Source organism: Peromyscus leucopus, chromosome 12, assembly GCF_004664715.2.
Source record: "Peromyscus leucopus breed LL Stock chromosome 12, UCI_PerLeu_2.1, whole genome shotgun sequence".
In the NCBI taxonomy this organism is placed as follows: domain Eukaryota; kingdom Metazoa; phylum Chordata; class Mammalia; order Rodentia; family Cricetidae; genus Peromyscus; species Peromyscus leucopus.
This window is the reverse complement of record NC_051073.1, coordinates 59825733-59841303: the sequence shown is the minus strand read 5'-3', so window position 1 is coordinate 59841303 and position 15571 is coordinate 59825733. Positions and strand designations below refer to the sequence as shown.

General features: G+C 41.6%; 1 protein-coding gene across 4 annotated transcripts in view; it reads left to right on the top strand.

The window, feature by feature from the left end:
* Positions 1-15571, top strand: part of Parp9 (poly(ADP-ribose) polymerase family member 9) — a 37641-nt gene that overhangs the window by 17867 nt on the left and 4203 nt on the right. For all 4 annotated transcript variants that reach the window (XM_028862649.2, XM_028862647.2, XM_028862648.2 and 1 more), the window contains exons 7-10: positions 274-331; positions 4239-4625; positions 7801-7937; positions 9926-10100. In XM_028862649.2, coding sequence (XP_028718482.1) covers positions 274-331; positions 4239-4625; positions 7801-7937; positions 9926-10100 — 757 coding nt within the window. The remainder of the gene's footprint in view (positions 1-273; positions 332-4238; positions 4626-7800; positions 7938-9925; positions 10101-15571) is intronic.

The following is a 15571-nucleotide window of genomic DNA, read 5'->3' as shown; positions in this document are numbered from 1 at the left end:
CTGATATGCAGGATATCTGACATTTGACCCCAAAGGAGTTTCCAGCCATAGGTTGAGATCCACTGTTCTGGTAGCTCATAGACATGTTGTTCTCTTGGATTGTGGATCTGTCTGTAAAGTGAGGGTAACCGTGGTAACTATGGGCCAGTGAGATGGCCTGCTTGCAGCCTAAGGACTTGTGGGAGTGGGGATGGAGTGTGATGAGACAGTGGTGTGGTGCGTGCATGTAGACTTTGATTGTGATGATTGTCCTCCCTGCTCTGCTTATTTTAGGTTTTTTGTGCTGAAATGAACAAGAGGTCTAATGAACTGAATCTCAGCGGTAACAGTGGTGAGTAAGAAATTAAGGGTCCTACGGGCGTAGTGGTACCTGAGTGGGAGCAGGGGAATCAGGAGTTCAGGCCATACTTGGTTAGAAAGCAAGTTTCAAGCCATCCTGGGCTACATGAGACTCTTGAAGAAAGGTGGGGTGCCTGTGCATATATTCTGATGACAGAGTCTGATCCAGGAACTCTGGTCTCTAAAACTGTCTAGCTGGTTTCACAGCTGAGCTAGGTTTGGGATTCCTGGGATTGATGGAGTACACCAATCTTGGATGTGGTGTTCTAGTGAGGTTAGTTTTGTCTCAGACCTCCACTCCTTCACTGGAATGTGAGTGGACTGGGATGGAATGTTGAACGGCTCAGCGGTGCTGCAAGTACAGCACTGTTAGGTAGCTCTGGTAAGTCTTGGGATGGCGATTCTTAGGAGCCTGTGTTGATCAGTCAGGTAAGAGCACCTGCTGCCAAGCCTGACGACCAGAGTTCAACTCCCGGAACCCACATGGTAGAAGGAGAAAACTGACTCTCACAAACTGTCCTGTGACCTCTAAATGTGTACCATAGTACATATGTGCTCTCAAACACACACACACACACACACACACACACACACACACACACACACACAGAGAGAGAGAGAGAGAGAGAGAGAGAGAGAGAAAGAGAGAGCTCAATTATGAACTGTGATTTAAATAAATAGACAGTTTTTTATAATTTCCAATTATCAAATTGTAGATGTAACCAACTGTCTTATTAAATAAGAAACACAGAAACAATGTAAAAGAGAAAGCCAAGAGGTCAGAGCTCAGAGCTAAAATCTCACCCTTCCTCCTGCGGTGTCCCAGCTTCCCGAAAGAGAGCTATTTCCCTGTGTGTAAGTCGGTTCATAGTCATTCTGCCTTCTCATTGGTTGTAAACCTGTAAACCCAAACACGTGACTGCCTCGTCATTGTCTATAGGTACAGCCCCCCAGGTCTTAAAGGCATATGTCTCCAATACTGGCTGTATCCCTGAACACACAGAGATCTATGGGGTTAAAGGCGTGCGCCACCACCGCCACACTCTGTCTATGGCTCTAATAGCTCTGACCCCCGGGCAACTTTATTTATTAACATATAATCAAAATCACATTTCAGTACAATTAGAATACCACCACATCAAATGATTTTTTTTAAATTAAAATTACAAAGTATTAAACCAGTTCCAGGAGGCAAATAAGAAGGGACACAGGTTACTTAATGACTCTGGGACTCTTAAGTGACTTCATTTGTAAGATAAGCTAAATAGTTCCTGTCTCATAGGGTTGTGAGGCTTAAATAAAATAATACATGTAAAGCTCTTAGAACAATGTCTAGAGTAGTTCTCGAGAGTCAAACTCCTCAGGTAGAGTAGCGAAGGGAAAGATTCCTCTACTCGGAGGGAACAAGAATGACCTCACGGACAAGAATATTTCTAAGGTGAGCTTTGGGATGGAAAGATTTCCATCGGCCAGCAGTGGTGGGGCGGCACTTGAGATGAATAAAACCAATAGGAGCAAACATATACAGTGCATATTTGGGAAGTCGCGTGGAATATAGAAGAACGGGTAAGGGATGGAATTTTAGATAAAGCTAATGCAAAAAGGGAATATAAAAGTTCTATATGTCATTAAACTGAAGTGCAGAGACAAGGATCATGATTTATTCAGTAGTTCTTGAAAATATCTGTAAAGAAATTAGAAACCACAGGAAAATAACTGCCATTCAGAATGTTTGATACGGATTGTCTTAGATTATCAAGGAAAAGTTAAACTAGGGATGAAGAGAGAAGCACATTTTCATTAGGAATATTTGTATAATAAATAGTTAATTGAATGCATTTTAGTTCTTAGTAAAGTGATTTGAACAATTTAGTTATCTCAAGTAATTCTGCTGTCCTAATAATGATGGATCAAAGAAGTAACACTATGCGTTATTTTTGTGTCCTTCCCGAAAGTAATGTAAATTCTAAAACAGCAAAAGAATGCCACCAGTTAAAGTTCCCTTTTTACTTCTGTTGTCTTAAACGTTGACATTTATTTCAACTCAGCTCCCTTCCTCTTCCTTTCTTGTTCTGTCCTAATGCTTTCCAGAGCTTCTGGTACCACCCAGCTATGATGTCAGTAGAAAGATAGAAACTGAATACCCAATTGTCTTTTTAAATTTTTTTAGTTATGGGAGGAAGCGGGCATGTACACATAAGTGCATTTTGCCTTTATGAGCCAGAGATCCCTCTGGAGCTGGAGTTAGATGTGGTTGTGAGCTGCCTGATGTGAGTAGTAGGAATTGAACTTGGGTCCTCTGGAAGAGCAATAAATACATCCTCTTCATCACTGAGCCATATCTCCAACCCCTACCCTGTTGTCTGAGGATCACTACTGGGAAGGAGAGTTGTGTAAGCATTAGGGTCAGATGCCCCCACCCACTAGCTCTGTGGACATGATTAGTCCTAGAGCCATTCACAAGTTACTTAACGACTCTGGGAATCTTAAATGACTTGCTTTTTCTCCCCTCAAAATATGTTTCTGTGACTCAGCCATGTAAAGGTAATTTCTTTTCATCAGTACAGTAACATTCCATTGTTGAAGGGCATCAGGTTAGTTCCATTGGGCAGTTAGTTCCAATGTGAACTTTTCAGATGGCTCAGTGGGTAAAGGTGCTTCCTACCAAGTCTGAATCAATCCATCAACCTCTCTTTCTCTCTCAATTTAAAAACAGAATGTGAGCTTTGCAATAGTTTTTGGTTTTAACTTACGTAAGAAAGCTTGTCCCAGTTTTATGTCATAGAAATTTAGGAGTTCTAGTTGTTCTATAGATTTCTTAACACTTGATATTGTTAAACTTCCAAATTCTTTCCCAACTGGTAGGTGATGGTACATTTCTCTAATCACCATCAAGATAAGCATCTTTTCACATAGATATAAGTCATGTTTGCTTTTCTGTGAAATATTTTGCTTAACTGGCTACTGGTTTGCTACTTTTTTTTAAAAATGTGCATTAGTGTTTTGCCTACACGTGTGTCTGTGTGAGAGAACCACAGTTACAGAGAGTAACTTGTGAACTGCCATGTGGGTGCTGGGATTTGAACTGGGGCCTCTAAAAGAGCATCCAGTGCTCTTAACTGCTAAGCCATCTCTCCAACCCCTTGCTACCTTTAAAAAAAATTAAGATTATAATTAGTTCTTTGAGAATTTCATACAATGCATTTTCCCTAATTCTTTTCCTAGCTCTTCCAAGAGAGCCACCCCTCTATTTTATTTTTTGAGACAGGCTCTCATATTGGCCAAGCTGGCCTCAAAACCTTTATGTATTCCTGATCTTGGCTCCACCTCTCAATTGTGGGGATTATAAGCACATGTTACCACTTTCAACTTAAGCTTGTCTTTGTTTCCTCAAGGTAGGATTTCTCTGTGTGGCTCTGGATGTCCTGGAACTTGCTCTGTAGACCAGGCTGTCCTAGAATTCACAGGGATCTGCCTACCTCTGCCTCCTGAGTGCTGGGATTAAAAGTGTGCACCGCCACCGCCACCACCCAGCCAGTTTTTTGTTTTTTAAAAATACATTTATTCCTTGAATTCTGTAGTTTTAGGGATTTGATTTTAAGTCTTGTGGCTGCAAGAGGTTAAAGATAATTCACTTAGCAGGAAACTTATGTATGAACTGACAAATCACACACAGTAGGTGTGGCTATGATAAATCCATCATCTTCTAAGCTAACTGGTATGTTTATAAGGAGGCCATAAACTATGCATGCAGATTCCCTTTACACCTGGTGTAGCTTTTACAGATAGGTCTTGAGCTGCTCATACTGACAGTGGTGGTAATACCCTTGGCGCAAACAGTGGCTGTGATGTTCTGCACTATTGAAAACCCACCAGTCTTCTATATCTGTTTTTGATAGTTGTTTCAGTTCCCCAGTGGACCAGAGGGGAGCAGAGACGTGGACTTGAAGCTGGAGGCCCTACCATCAATCTGATAGGTGTAAAAGTGGAAGAGATGTATGAGGCCGAAGAATGGATTGAACGGTTGCTGACTTCCGAGAACCACTACACCATTGAGAATAGCCATATTCTCTACCTTGGGAAAAAAGAGCATGACACGCTGTCTCAGCTCCAGACAACCTTGGGCGTCTCCATTTCAGAGACTGTCAGTCCAAGTAAGGCAACTCTAGAGGTTAGAGGTGACCAGGCTGAGCTCATTGAAACAGTTACGAATATTGAATGTATGCTGTGTGAAGTTCAGGAAGAAGTGGCGAGAAGAAAGAAGAGAAGTCTTTGGGGCTTGTTAGGTGAGTAGTTGCATACCAGCTCATACCCACATCCACACAAAGAAATAAATGTTATTTCAAAAAAAAAAAAATTAAGTGCCACTTTGAGTGAAGGCAAATCCTATAATCCTATAAGCTAAAAAAAAAAAAAAAAAAAAAAAAAAAAAGGTCAAAACACACCAACCCAAGCAAACAATAAAACCCAATCACATGTCATCCCGGAAGACAGGTTATTCCATTCATTTATTTACCTACTACATAATCCATTGTGCTAGATACTGCTGATGAACAAGGTGGACGTTGTTCCTGATCAAAGTCTAACTGAGGGTACTGAGAAGTGAGCAGGTGAATTATGAGAGGAAGGTGGCCATGCTCTGGGAGTACAAAGGACACCTTATGCCCACCTGGGAACCTAGGAAAAGGCTTCTTGAAGGAGATATGGAAAATGGAAAGCTGAATAAGTAGCAACTAACCATAGAAAGTCAAGAAATAAGTGTAGCTAGAGTTTTTTCTCCAGGTCCCGCCAAGCCCTGGCAGTCTGACAGCCCACTTATAAAATAATCACATAGAGACTTATATTACTTATAAACTGTATGGCTATGGCAGGCTTCTTGCTAACTGTTCCTATATCTTAAATTAATCCATTTCTATTAATCTATAAGTTGCCACGTGGCTTACGGGTACCTTACATCTTCCTTGTCATGGCAGTGTCTCTCTGCCTCAGCCTTCCACTTCCCCCAATTCTTTTCTCTGCTTGTCCCGCCTATACTTCCTGCCTGGCTACTGGCCATTCAGTGTTTTAGTTATTAACCAATCAGAGCAACACATTTTACATACAAAACATCCCACAGCAAATAAGAGTATAACTCGGGGGGAAAAAAAAAAGAGTATATCCGGGCAGTGGTGGTGCACTCCTTTAATCCCAGCACTTGGGAGAGAGTTCACAGTAGCATTTCAGAGGTTCAAATGAATGTCCTCTTTTGGGTCAAAGTTTATGTATGTTATTAACAAAGCGTCATTAAATTCTATTATTTTATGGATTTTTAACTATATGTCAGTTAAAAAAATTTTGAAGATGTATTTATTTTATGTATATGGGTGCTCTGTGACTTTATGCCAGAAGAGGGCATCAGATCCCACCAAAGATGGCTGTGAGCCACCATGTGGTTGCTGGGAATTGAACTCAGGACCTCTAGAAGAGCAGCCAGCGCTCTTAACTGCTGAGCTATCTCTCCAGCCCCATCAGGTGATAATTGGAACAAAATTGGAGTGAGGCAGAACTCCCTTTCATGCTGCTTTATCTTTTCTGACAATTACTTCTTTTTTTTTTTTTTTTTTTGGTTTTTCGGGACAGGGTTTCTCTGTGTAGCTTTGCGCCTTTCCTGGGACTCACTTGGTAGCCCAGGCTGGCCTCGAACTCACAGAGATCCGCCTGCCTCTGCCTCCCGAGTGCTGGGATTAAAGGCGTGCGCCACCACCGCCCGGCTGACAATTACTTCTGACAGTAGAGGTTTGTGGATCTTTGGTCTCAGGTGCCCACCTCCCGTAGAACCTGGTCTGAAGCAGGAGTTTGGTTAACATTGAATTCAGGAGACCTGGATGCTAATGCCACTCGTTATAAATGTGAGCCATTGGTCTCTTCCTTTGAAGTCTGGGGCTCTGGATTTCCTCTGCTGTGTTTCTTGTCCCTCTTGTTTTCTTGGATTTATGACTTAGTCCTCTGGGGCGTTTCCTGTGAATTTATCCCCTGCTTTGCATGGTTAAACTGAAGTCCATTTGACTAGGCACTGTGCTTCAGATTAGCATGCGTGTTCTGGAGTCAAACTGAAAATGAGATAAAGTGAGCCCCCACCCCTCTTTTTTTTTATTTTTTTATTTATCTACCTGTGTGTTCAGTCAAATCGAGAGCTTCCTTGGACAAAAACAGGTTGCCTACTGAATTCCAAATTGAAGGAGAGAGGGAAGAAGTGGGGCTGAGAGGAATAAAGGGAACAAAGGGAGGAGAACAGGAAAGGAGGGAGGGAGGGAGGGGACCATAGAGTCTGCCGCTCTGAGTTCTGATCTTGCTCATACCACGAGTGGCACATGTTCCCAGGATTTGGCCTTGTCTCCTTATAGGAAACACAAATGACAACCAGGTTTATCACCCTAGATCTCTGCTTACCTTCTTGGTTGTATTGGACAAGTTGCTTAACTCCTCTGAATTTCTACTTTTTTGTTTATAAAGCTGTGTTGATTATTTCAGTGGTGGTGTGATGAACATGAGGTAGAGAAGAGAATGGGCTTAGAAACTGAAATGTTGTATAAATGTCCTATTGTTTCCCATGCTTTTTTTTTTTTTTTAAAGATTTATTTATTACATATACAGTGTTCTGTCTGGATGTAATTCCTGCATGCCAGAAGAGGGCACCAGATCCCATTATAGATGGCTGTGAGCCACCATATCATTGCTGGGAATTGAACTCAGGACCTATGGAAGAGCAGCCAGTGCTCTTAACCTCTGAGTCATTTCTCCAGTCCATCCCACAATTTCTTGTTTAATTTTTTATGTGTATGGGTGCATTGCATGCATGTCTATGTACCATGTGCTTGCAGTGCTCATGGAGGCCAGATGAGGGTGTCACATCCTTTGGGATTTGAGTTACAATTGTGAGCCACTCTGTGAGTGCTGGGAACCAAACCCAGGAACCCATGTCCTCCACAAGAACAAGTACTCTTAACTGCGGAGTCAGCTCTCCAGTGCCTTCATGCTTTCTTAATTTTTATTTTTGAAACCTGGCTGAAGTACAAACATTTCCTATGAGTAACAACAATTTACCATAATTACAGCATTATTTTAGGGGGGAAAGTGTAATTAATGCTCCCCTTCCCATTTTCTTACATTTAAACTAACCCATTTCTGTTCATCTATATGTTGCCACATTTTCTGTGGCTTTACCTGTGTGCCATTACATGCTGTTCCATGGACGGTGGGCTGGTGTCTCCTGACTCAGCCTTCCAGCCTTCCCACAATTCTCCTTGTTTGCTTATACCACCTGTACTTCCTGCCTGGCTACTGGCCAATCAGCATTTTATTTATCAACCAATCAGAGCAACACATTCACAGCATACAGAGCGATATCCACAGCACCTTATAATATTTTTTTCCTGTGTTCATGGAGCACTGAAACAAGGTTTTGTCTTTCTCATTTTTTAGAACAGTGGACCGATCAGCAAGGGAAGCTGGATGAAATGGAAGAATTAGACACATATCTTCATTACCCAGTATCTTTAACTCAGGAACTTCAGGACCGAAAGAGGCAGTTTGAGAAGTGTGGCTTGTGGGTTGTGAAGGTATGATTAATCACAGGAGGCTTTGGTTCACTCTGCTGTTAATTGGTTCTGTAGCCAACATAAAAATTCACCTGCTTGGGCCTCTCAGGCAGCTGCTCAGTCACCTGGAGTCTGGAGTCGCACTGGGTGGGAATTCAGGCCTGAGGGTGTAGTTGGCATCAGGAGGTAGAAATGGTCTCAAGATATGCAGAGTCACAGATTCAAGATTTGCGAGCAGGCGGTCTACCCATCAGTGACCAGAACAGTGGAAAGTACCACAGCACTTAATCCGCTGTTGTCACTGCTTATCTACTTTATCTCACAGACCATTAGCTTTCATGGGACACGTACTATGTCTGTGGTGTTGGTCAGTTCAGTACCAGTGACTGGCACATACTGATGACACAGTAGCGGGATATACATGCCTGGTATGTGCATGCTTTGAAATAAAGAGGCTTCTCCCTTTAAAGCATCTCAGCAAAGCAAACCTTACTTCTAATTAGCAGGGTGTGCTACTCAGACAGCAGAAGAGCAAGCAGACTGGGTGGGGAGTTGGCTTAGTTATATTCTAACACCGGTGGTGACTGTGTTCTTTCCCCATTGGCTGGGGTCTGACCCACAGTCTCTCCCAGTTGGCTAGCTGGAAAAGAAACCATGAAAAGGAAATGAAGGGCTGGGGGAGTCTCAGTGCCGAAATTACTTAAGCTCTGACAAGGCTGTCTCGCCTTTGTAAATAAAAAGATTTATAGAGTGGGGGATTAAAACATTTTTGTAAAAGTCTTACTAGGTAGAAGAGATAAAAAGATTTGAATTTTTTTCTCTTGAAAGACTGACAGAAAAGGCGGGTGGTGGTGGTGCACGCCTTTAATCCCAGCACTCGGGAGGCAGAGGCAAGTGGATCTTTGTGAGTTCGATGGCCAGCCTGGTCTACAGAGTGGGTTCCAGGATAGCCAGGACTGTTTCACAGAGAAACCCTATCTTGGAAAAAAAAAAAAAAGACCGACAGAAAAGTCTAATATTTGATGTTTCAAACGTGGAGGTCAGAGAACCTTGGCTATTATCCTTCCTTAGGACACTCATCTTCCACAGCTCACCTTGTTTTTTGAGATAAGGCCTGTGGTGGTTTGAACGAGAGTGGCCCCCACAGGTCCGTATGTTTGAATGATTAGGCCCCATTAGTGGAACTGTTTTGAAAGAGTTAGAAGGCGGGGCCTTACTGGAGGAGGTGGGCTTTGAGGTTTCCAGTCCCATGCCAGGTTGAGTGTCTCATTCTCTCTGCCCTTTGCCTGTGGATTGGGATGACGAGCTCTCAGCTACTGCTCCAGCACATGCCTGTCTGCTTCCTGCCATGATGATCATGGACTAACCCTCTAAAACTGCAAGCAAGGCCCCAGTTAAATGCTTTCTTTTGTAAGAGTTGCCTTGGTCATGGTGTCTCTTCACAGCAATGGAATAATAACTAAACAGGGTCTCTCACTTTTACTTGGAACTTACTAACTGGGCAAGGCTGACTAACTAGTGAGCCCCAGGGACCTGTTCCCCTCTCCCATGCTGGCCTTACAAGCTCATGGCACAATGCTTGTCTTTTTAAAATGTAGATTTTGGGGATGGAACTCAGGTCCTCATGTTTTCAAATCAAGCACTTGACCAACTAAGCCATCTCCCAAGCCTGTGAATTTTCTATTGGTTACCTTTTTTTTTTTTTTGGAAACAGAGTCTCATGTAGCCCAGGCTAGTCGCATAATTGCTATGTGGCTGAGATCGTCCTTGATCTCTTTCTGATCTTCCTGATTCCACTTCTGGGACCATAGGTATACAACTGACTTTATTAAATGCACTTATTGAAAAAGGGGATAGGTTTTGAAAGAGAGAAGCCAAATTAAGAGAGACTTGAAAAGCAAAATGCATGTATTCCATGCACATAGCACATGTAGTTTCCAAGTAGTGCAGGAGACAATTTAAGTAGCCATTTTTCAGACCAATTCACTTTTTTTTCCCTTTGCTTATAGGTGGGGAAGATAGACAATGATGTGCTCATGGCTGCCTTCCAAGAGAAGAAGAAAATGATGGAAGGGAGAACACCGAGGGGACCCGGGAGCCAAAGGTTGTTTCAGCAGGTGCCATATCAGTTCTGCAATGTGGTGTGCAGAGTCGGCTTCCACAGACTGTACTCAACACCTCATGGTAGGTATGGGCCTCATCCTCAGGCTGGTAACTAAGACAGGGTCTCTCTTTTTCTTGGAACTCACTAACTTGGTTAGGCTGGCTAGCTAGTGAGTCCCAAGGACCTGTCCCCTCCCCAGTGCTGGGCTTACAAGTTCATGACACAATCCTCAGGACTACCTACTTTGGTAGGGTGAGCAGATATCCGTGTATGGCTATGGGGAGGGACCCTTTGGCACTAGCCTTAAGGTATTTGGTATTTTGTCGGTGGGTATTACTTTGATGCAAGTGTGAACAGCAGGAGCTCGGGCTCAGGTTTTAATCTCCTTCTTGTTTCTGTGTTCTGGCTGCAGAGAGTGGGAGTGTCCCTGCTTTGCCCTTTTCATCCCAACAGAATTATCAATACCAACCCCCCATTCCTTAGTTAGAAGCACATTTACTTAAATTTAAGAAACTGGTGTTTTGGACCCGGCCCTGGGTGTTTTGTTTGTTTGTTTATTTTCTTAAAGACAGTTTATGTAGTCCTGGCTGGCTGTTACTCATAGAGATCTGCCTGCCTCTGCCTTCCCTCCCTAGTAACTGGGATTAAAGGCCTGTGCCACCATGCCTAGCCCTTTCATCCTCTATTTCCTGTGAATGAATCAGGTATAGTCTTGCAGGTGAGGTGCTCCCTCTTTCTCATTAGCTAATGGTATGAAAAGGATTGGGAAAAGTGTACTGATAACTCCCATTTTGAAAGAGGAGAGGGAAAACACAGAACAATTACTTAACATGTGCTGCTGGACAGGAATACATGGTGCACACGCATTCATGTAGTCAAAACCACTCACACATAAAATAAAAATGAATAAATATAATTTTTTAAAAAAAGTTTAGCAAGCAGGGCTGGAGATGGCTATGAAGTTAAAAGCACTTGTTCTTCCACAGGGCCAGGGTTTGATTCCCAGCACCCACCTGGTGACTCATAACCATCTGTAACTCCAGTCCCAGGGGGATCCAGTGCCCTCTTCTGGCTTCCATGGGCACTGGATGCACAAACATACAAACACTCACACAGACACATAGGAGATAAATGAAATTTACACACACAAGCACACAAAATTAAAAAATTCAGCAGGTAAGAGAAGTAATTTGAGGTCAAGTTCATTTCTTCATAATGCCACAAGGGGACACAAAATCCCTTTTGCAGGATCTTAGTTACATCACTAAAACAATTTTAAAACAAATTGACTGGACTCAGCAGGGCACTCAAAGACTATTTTATTGGAGTGAGAGGAAATAATCAGGCAGGCAAGCAAGTTGGAAGTCTGTGTGTTGGCCTGGAGGAGGAAAGGGGAAATAGAAGGAAGACTATACTTGCTGAGCTACAAGTCAAGACAGCAGGCAGGCTCAGCAGTAGGAGTCTGTGGCTTCATGGGACGAGGTGAGCTTCAGAGAGAATGAGATGTTCCAGTATCAGGGCAGACAGGCTTGGGATTTTGGTCAGGAAATAGAAAGGGGGGTAATCTGGGGAGGAGAAGGTTACAGTGTCTGGGTCAGAACTAGTTACATCTCTTTCTTACTATTTTGGTTCTCCCAGTTGGAAGAAAGAACTTTCAAACTGAGAAAACTGCTCTAAGAATATCATGCTTTATTTTCCTGTTTATGGTTTAAAATCAAAACTGAAGAAATGTTCTTCGTCCTTCAGGTTCTTAGCCTTTTGTTGAAAAAAAAAAAACCAACTTCTCAGAAAACTAAACTATGGAAGCTAAAATTTTATGGTTTTCTTATGAATAAGTATATACATATATGAATATATATGGGTATATATTTTATATGCATATATGTACATATTAAGAGGCTTTGTTCTAAGTGCTTTATCTCTTTTGTCCTTGAGGTAATATTCAAAACGAAACTCTTACAAAGAAAAATGTATCTATTTTTAGTCTCAGACCATTATTATTTTGGAACATAGATTATTTTGGCACTGTATCTTCAGTGTTTACAATGCAGGGAGATTGTTTTGTGATGTTTTGAAAACAGAAATACTACCATAGCCATTTATCACTGCACTGTTAAGTGTGGCAGCCTCTAGCCATCCATGACTACTGAACATGAGATGTGGCTAATCTTAATTGAGATGTACTGTAAAGGTAAATAAAATAGATACTGTATTTCAAAACCTACAATAGATGTAAAATATCTCCCTAGTGAATTTTCAAAAGTATACAACTTTTTAAAAGTTGATTTTATGTGTAGTAGGGTTTTGCCTGCCCAGGTGCATGTGCACCACGCTGTGTGTGTAGCTGGTACCTGTGGAGGTCAGAAGAGAGGTTGAATTCCCTGGAACTGGAGATACAGATGGTTGTGAGCCACCATATGGGCTCTGGGAACTTGTCTTAGTTAGGGTTTTTACTGCTGTGAAGAGATACCATGACCACAGCAACTGTTATAAAGGAAAACATTTAATTGGGGGTGTCTTACAGTTCAGAGGTTCAGTCCATTATCATCATGGTGGGACATGGTGGCGTGCAGGCAGACATGGTGCTGGAGAAGGAGCTGAGAGTTCTGTATCATGGTCTCCAGGCAGCAGGAGGAGACTGTGTGCCAGTCTGGGTGTAGCTTGAGGATATATGACTTTAAAGCCCGCCTTCATAGTGACACACTTCCTTACCAAAGTCACATCTAATAGTGCCACTCTCCCTGGGTCAAGCATTCGAACACAGGAGTCCACGGGGACCATTCCTATTCAAACCACCACAGAACTGAACTTAGGTACTCTGAAAAACAAGTGCTCATGACCACTGTGAATCACACAGTTAACTTGATACCGAAGTGGCACTTTTACTCTAATTTGATTTCATCTTTTTCTTCCTTCCTTTCTTTTTTTTTTTTTTTTTAAATGTGGCTACTAGAAAACTTCAAGTGGTATATGTGGCTTGCACTGAATTTCTACTTCCCAGTGCTGCTCTGGAGCGTCAGTCAGTGTTTGGTTCAGTATAGAAGGGACAAGAATAGAATAGAAGGAAGGGAGCGCTTCAAAGAAGTTTCAGTGTGTTCCCCTCTACATGAGGTTATTTGTGTTCAGTGCTGAGGAGTGAGCCACGGCTTTGTGGTGCTAATACATGTCGCTAAGCTGCATTAAATATCTCTACGGTAAAGGGCTACTGAACGCTTTGACTCTTAGGGGTTCGTTTGCTTGGCTTCATTTCTGTTTTGCTATTTGAGATGAGGTCTTCCTATATCGTCTGTTTGCCTTGACCTCTGAATCCTCCCACATCAGCTTCCTGAGTGCCAGGATTACAGACATGTACCATCATGCCTGCCTCGAGTGTTGTTAATATCCCGGAATCTATAATAGAATAGGTGGTACACCAGAATGGAGACTATTCATCTCTAGTAGTGGGAATGAAGCATCACCTTCTCCTGTCATCGTCTCCAGACTGCCTGATGGGTGGAAGTGTCCTGGTCAGCACGAATCTAGTTCAAGACAATGGAGTGGACTTAGTGGGGCACTGTGCCAGGCCACAGTCAGAGACCAGGACACCTTGTGAGGGGTGATGTCAGGACTATGTTCTCCTAAGCCAAGGGTGCTCTTCTTGAATAAGATGCAAGCATATTTACATTTTTCTTATGTCCGTGACTCTGCCTGCTCCCCTTTCTCTTTTTGATGCTTTTCCCGTGCTGTGTATGTAACACAGTCTGGCCTCAGACTCAGGATCCTTCCGTCCTAATGCTGCCTGTTCTTACTGGATGATATTTAAAATCTGTTTTCTCAAAAGCTGTAGATACAGACCTATTTGGAGTTTGTGTAGCCAGCCAGTGTTTTAAGAACAGATTTCTTTTTTTTTTTTTTTTTTTTTTTTTTTTATCACAGGCAATTTATTTTGTTCTATTCATTCACAGTTAATACAGAAAATACTTGGAAACATTTCCATATAATATTTGACACAGAAATCATCAAATAGAAGTATACAATGTTGACAGGAGGCAGTACATTTATAATTTATAACCCCAAATGTATTTATAAATTAGAAATGGAAAGATCTACAAATGAAATTATGAAGGTTCACCAAAGTCATTTAATCTGTCAATTTCTCATTCATTTTTATGTCTTAATAATATTCTATTGTATGAATAAGCCACATTTTATTTCTCTCCAGTATTTGATAGCTCTTTGAGTTGTTTTAACTTTTTTACTATTAGCAACACACTGCTGTAAACCTTCATGTACATGTTTCATAGGTGCACATTTTCAGTAGTTTGAGGTTATATTCCTAAGGGTAGAATTGTTGAGTAACAGAGTAACAATGTTTTGCATTTTGACCAACCACCAGACTGTTTTGCCAAAGTGGCACACCATTTTACAATCTCACCAAATCCTTGTTTTTAAGGCTCTGATTTTTGTACAAAAGCATTAAATCATTCTGTCAGACCAAACCAGGAAAAGTAAGCTATAGTTCAGAGCTGTTCTATTCCATTTACTATACAAAGCCAATCTTGGCGTTTGCAACTCTCAGCCCTTTTGAGTATTCTTGCAGTGTTCACCTTTTCCTCCACCACTTTTTTTTTCTTCTTTTTTTCTGGTTTATTTCTATTACGAATGTATAAAAAATCCTCCATCAACACTGCTGATAGCAGCAGAACCTTGAGAAATATACCTTTGGTTTGCCTCAGAAAAGGAACACATATTGTACTGTAAAGTTTATAAAATTGGCGCAAAACATTGTAATAATGTTACAATACCAGTTTTAAGAGTTCAGTGACTAATGGGGAGCCGATGGGATACATGCAGAACTGTGAAAGCAATCTCACTTAGCCAACTGTACACGTAGACTGTAAATCTACATTCAGATCATTTCTAAACTAAGACTATCATCTCAGTTTATCTGTTGAGGTCAACCAGGAAACCCTAGAATATACCTTGATTTTTGCAAAAGAACAAAATAGGGGGAGGGGTTTCTTCAGCATTTCAGTCCACGAGTAACAGTATCCTAACAGGCAAAGTGTTCTCTCACTGTCAACATAGAATGAACTGCTGCTGAAGGTCAACTTGGGCTTTAATTTGCATTAGCACTTACATGCATAGTAGTCCAAGTTGTTGACCTCATGACTTTAAAAAGTAACTCTAAAAAAGTAAAATGGCCCTTCTTGGAAGACTAAAGAAAGACATCCAGCCACAGTTGTAAAAAGTCTCATCAAAACAATATACCCTTTTATGAATTACGCCTCAATTAAAAAAAAAAGTAGCCCCAAATAAGAAGCAGCTCTGAAAAAGAAAATATAACTTAAGATATTTGAAAAAAACAAGGTGAATACAGGTTCAAAAGTAATTAAGATACATTTTCTTAAGGCTATCTAGAATTAGGATTTAAAGAATTCTACCATTTCAAGTTTACCACTAGTTAATAGATACCTATTTACAAACAAGATGTTCACCTTTTTTGTTCCTTTATCAAGAGAAAAATCTACCTTCAGACTATGAGGGTGGTGATGGGGAGGGACTAGAAAAC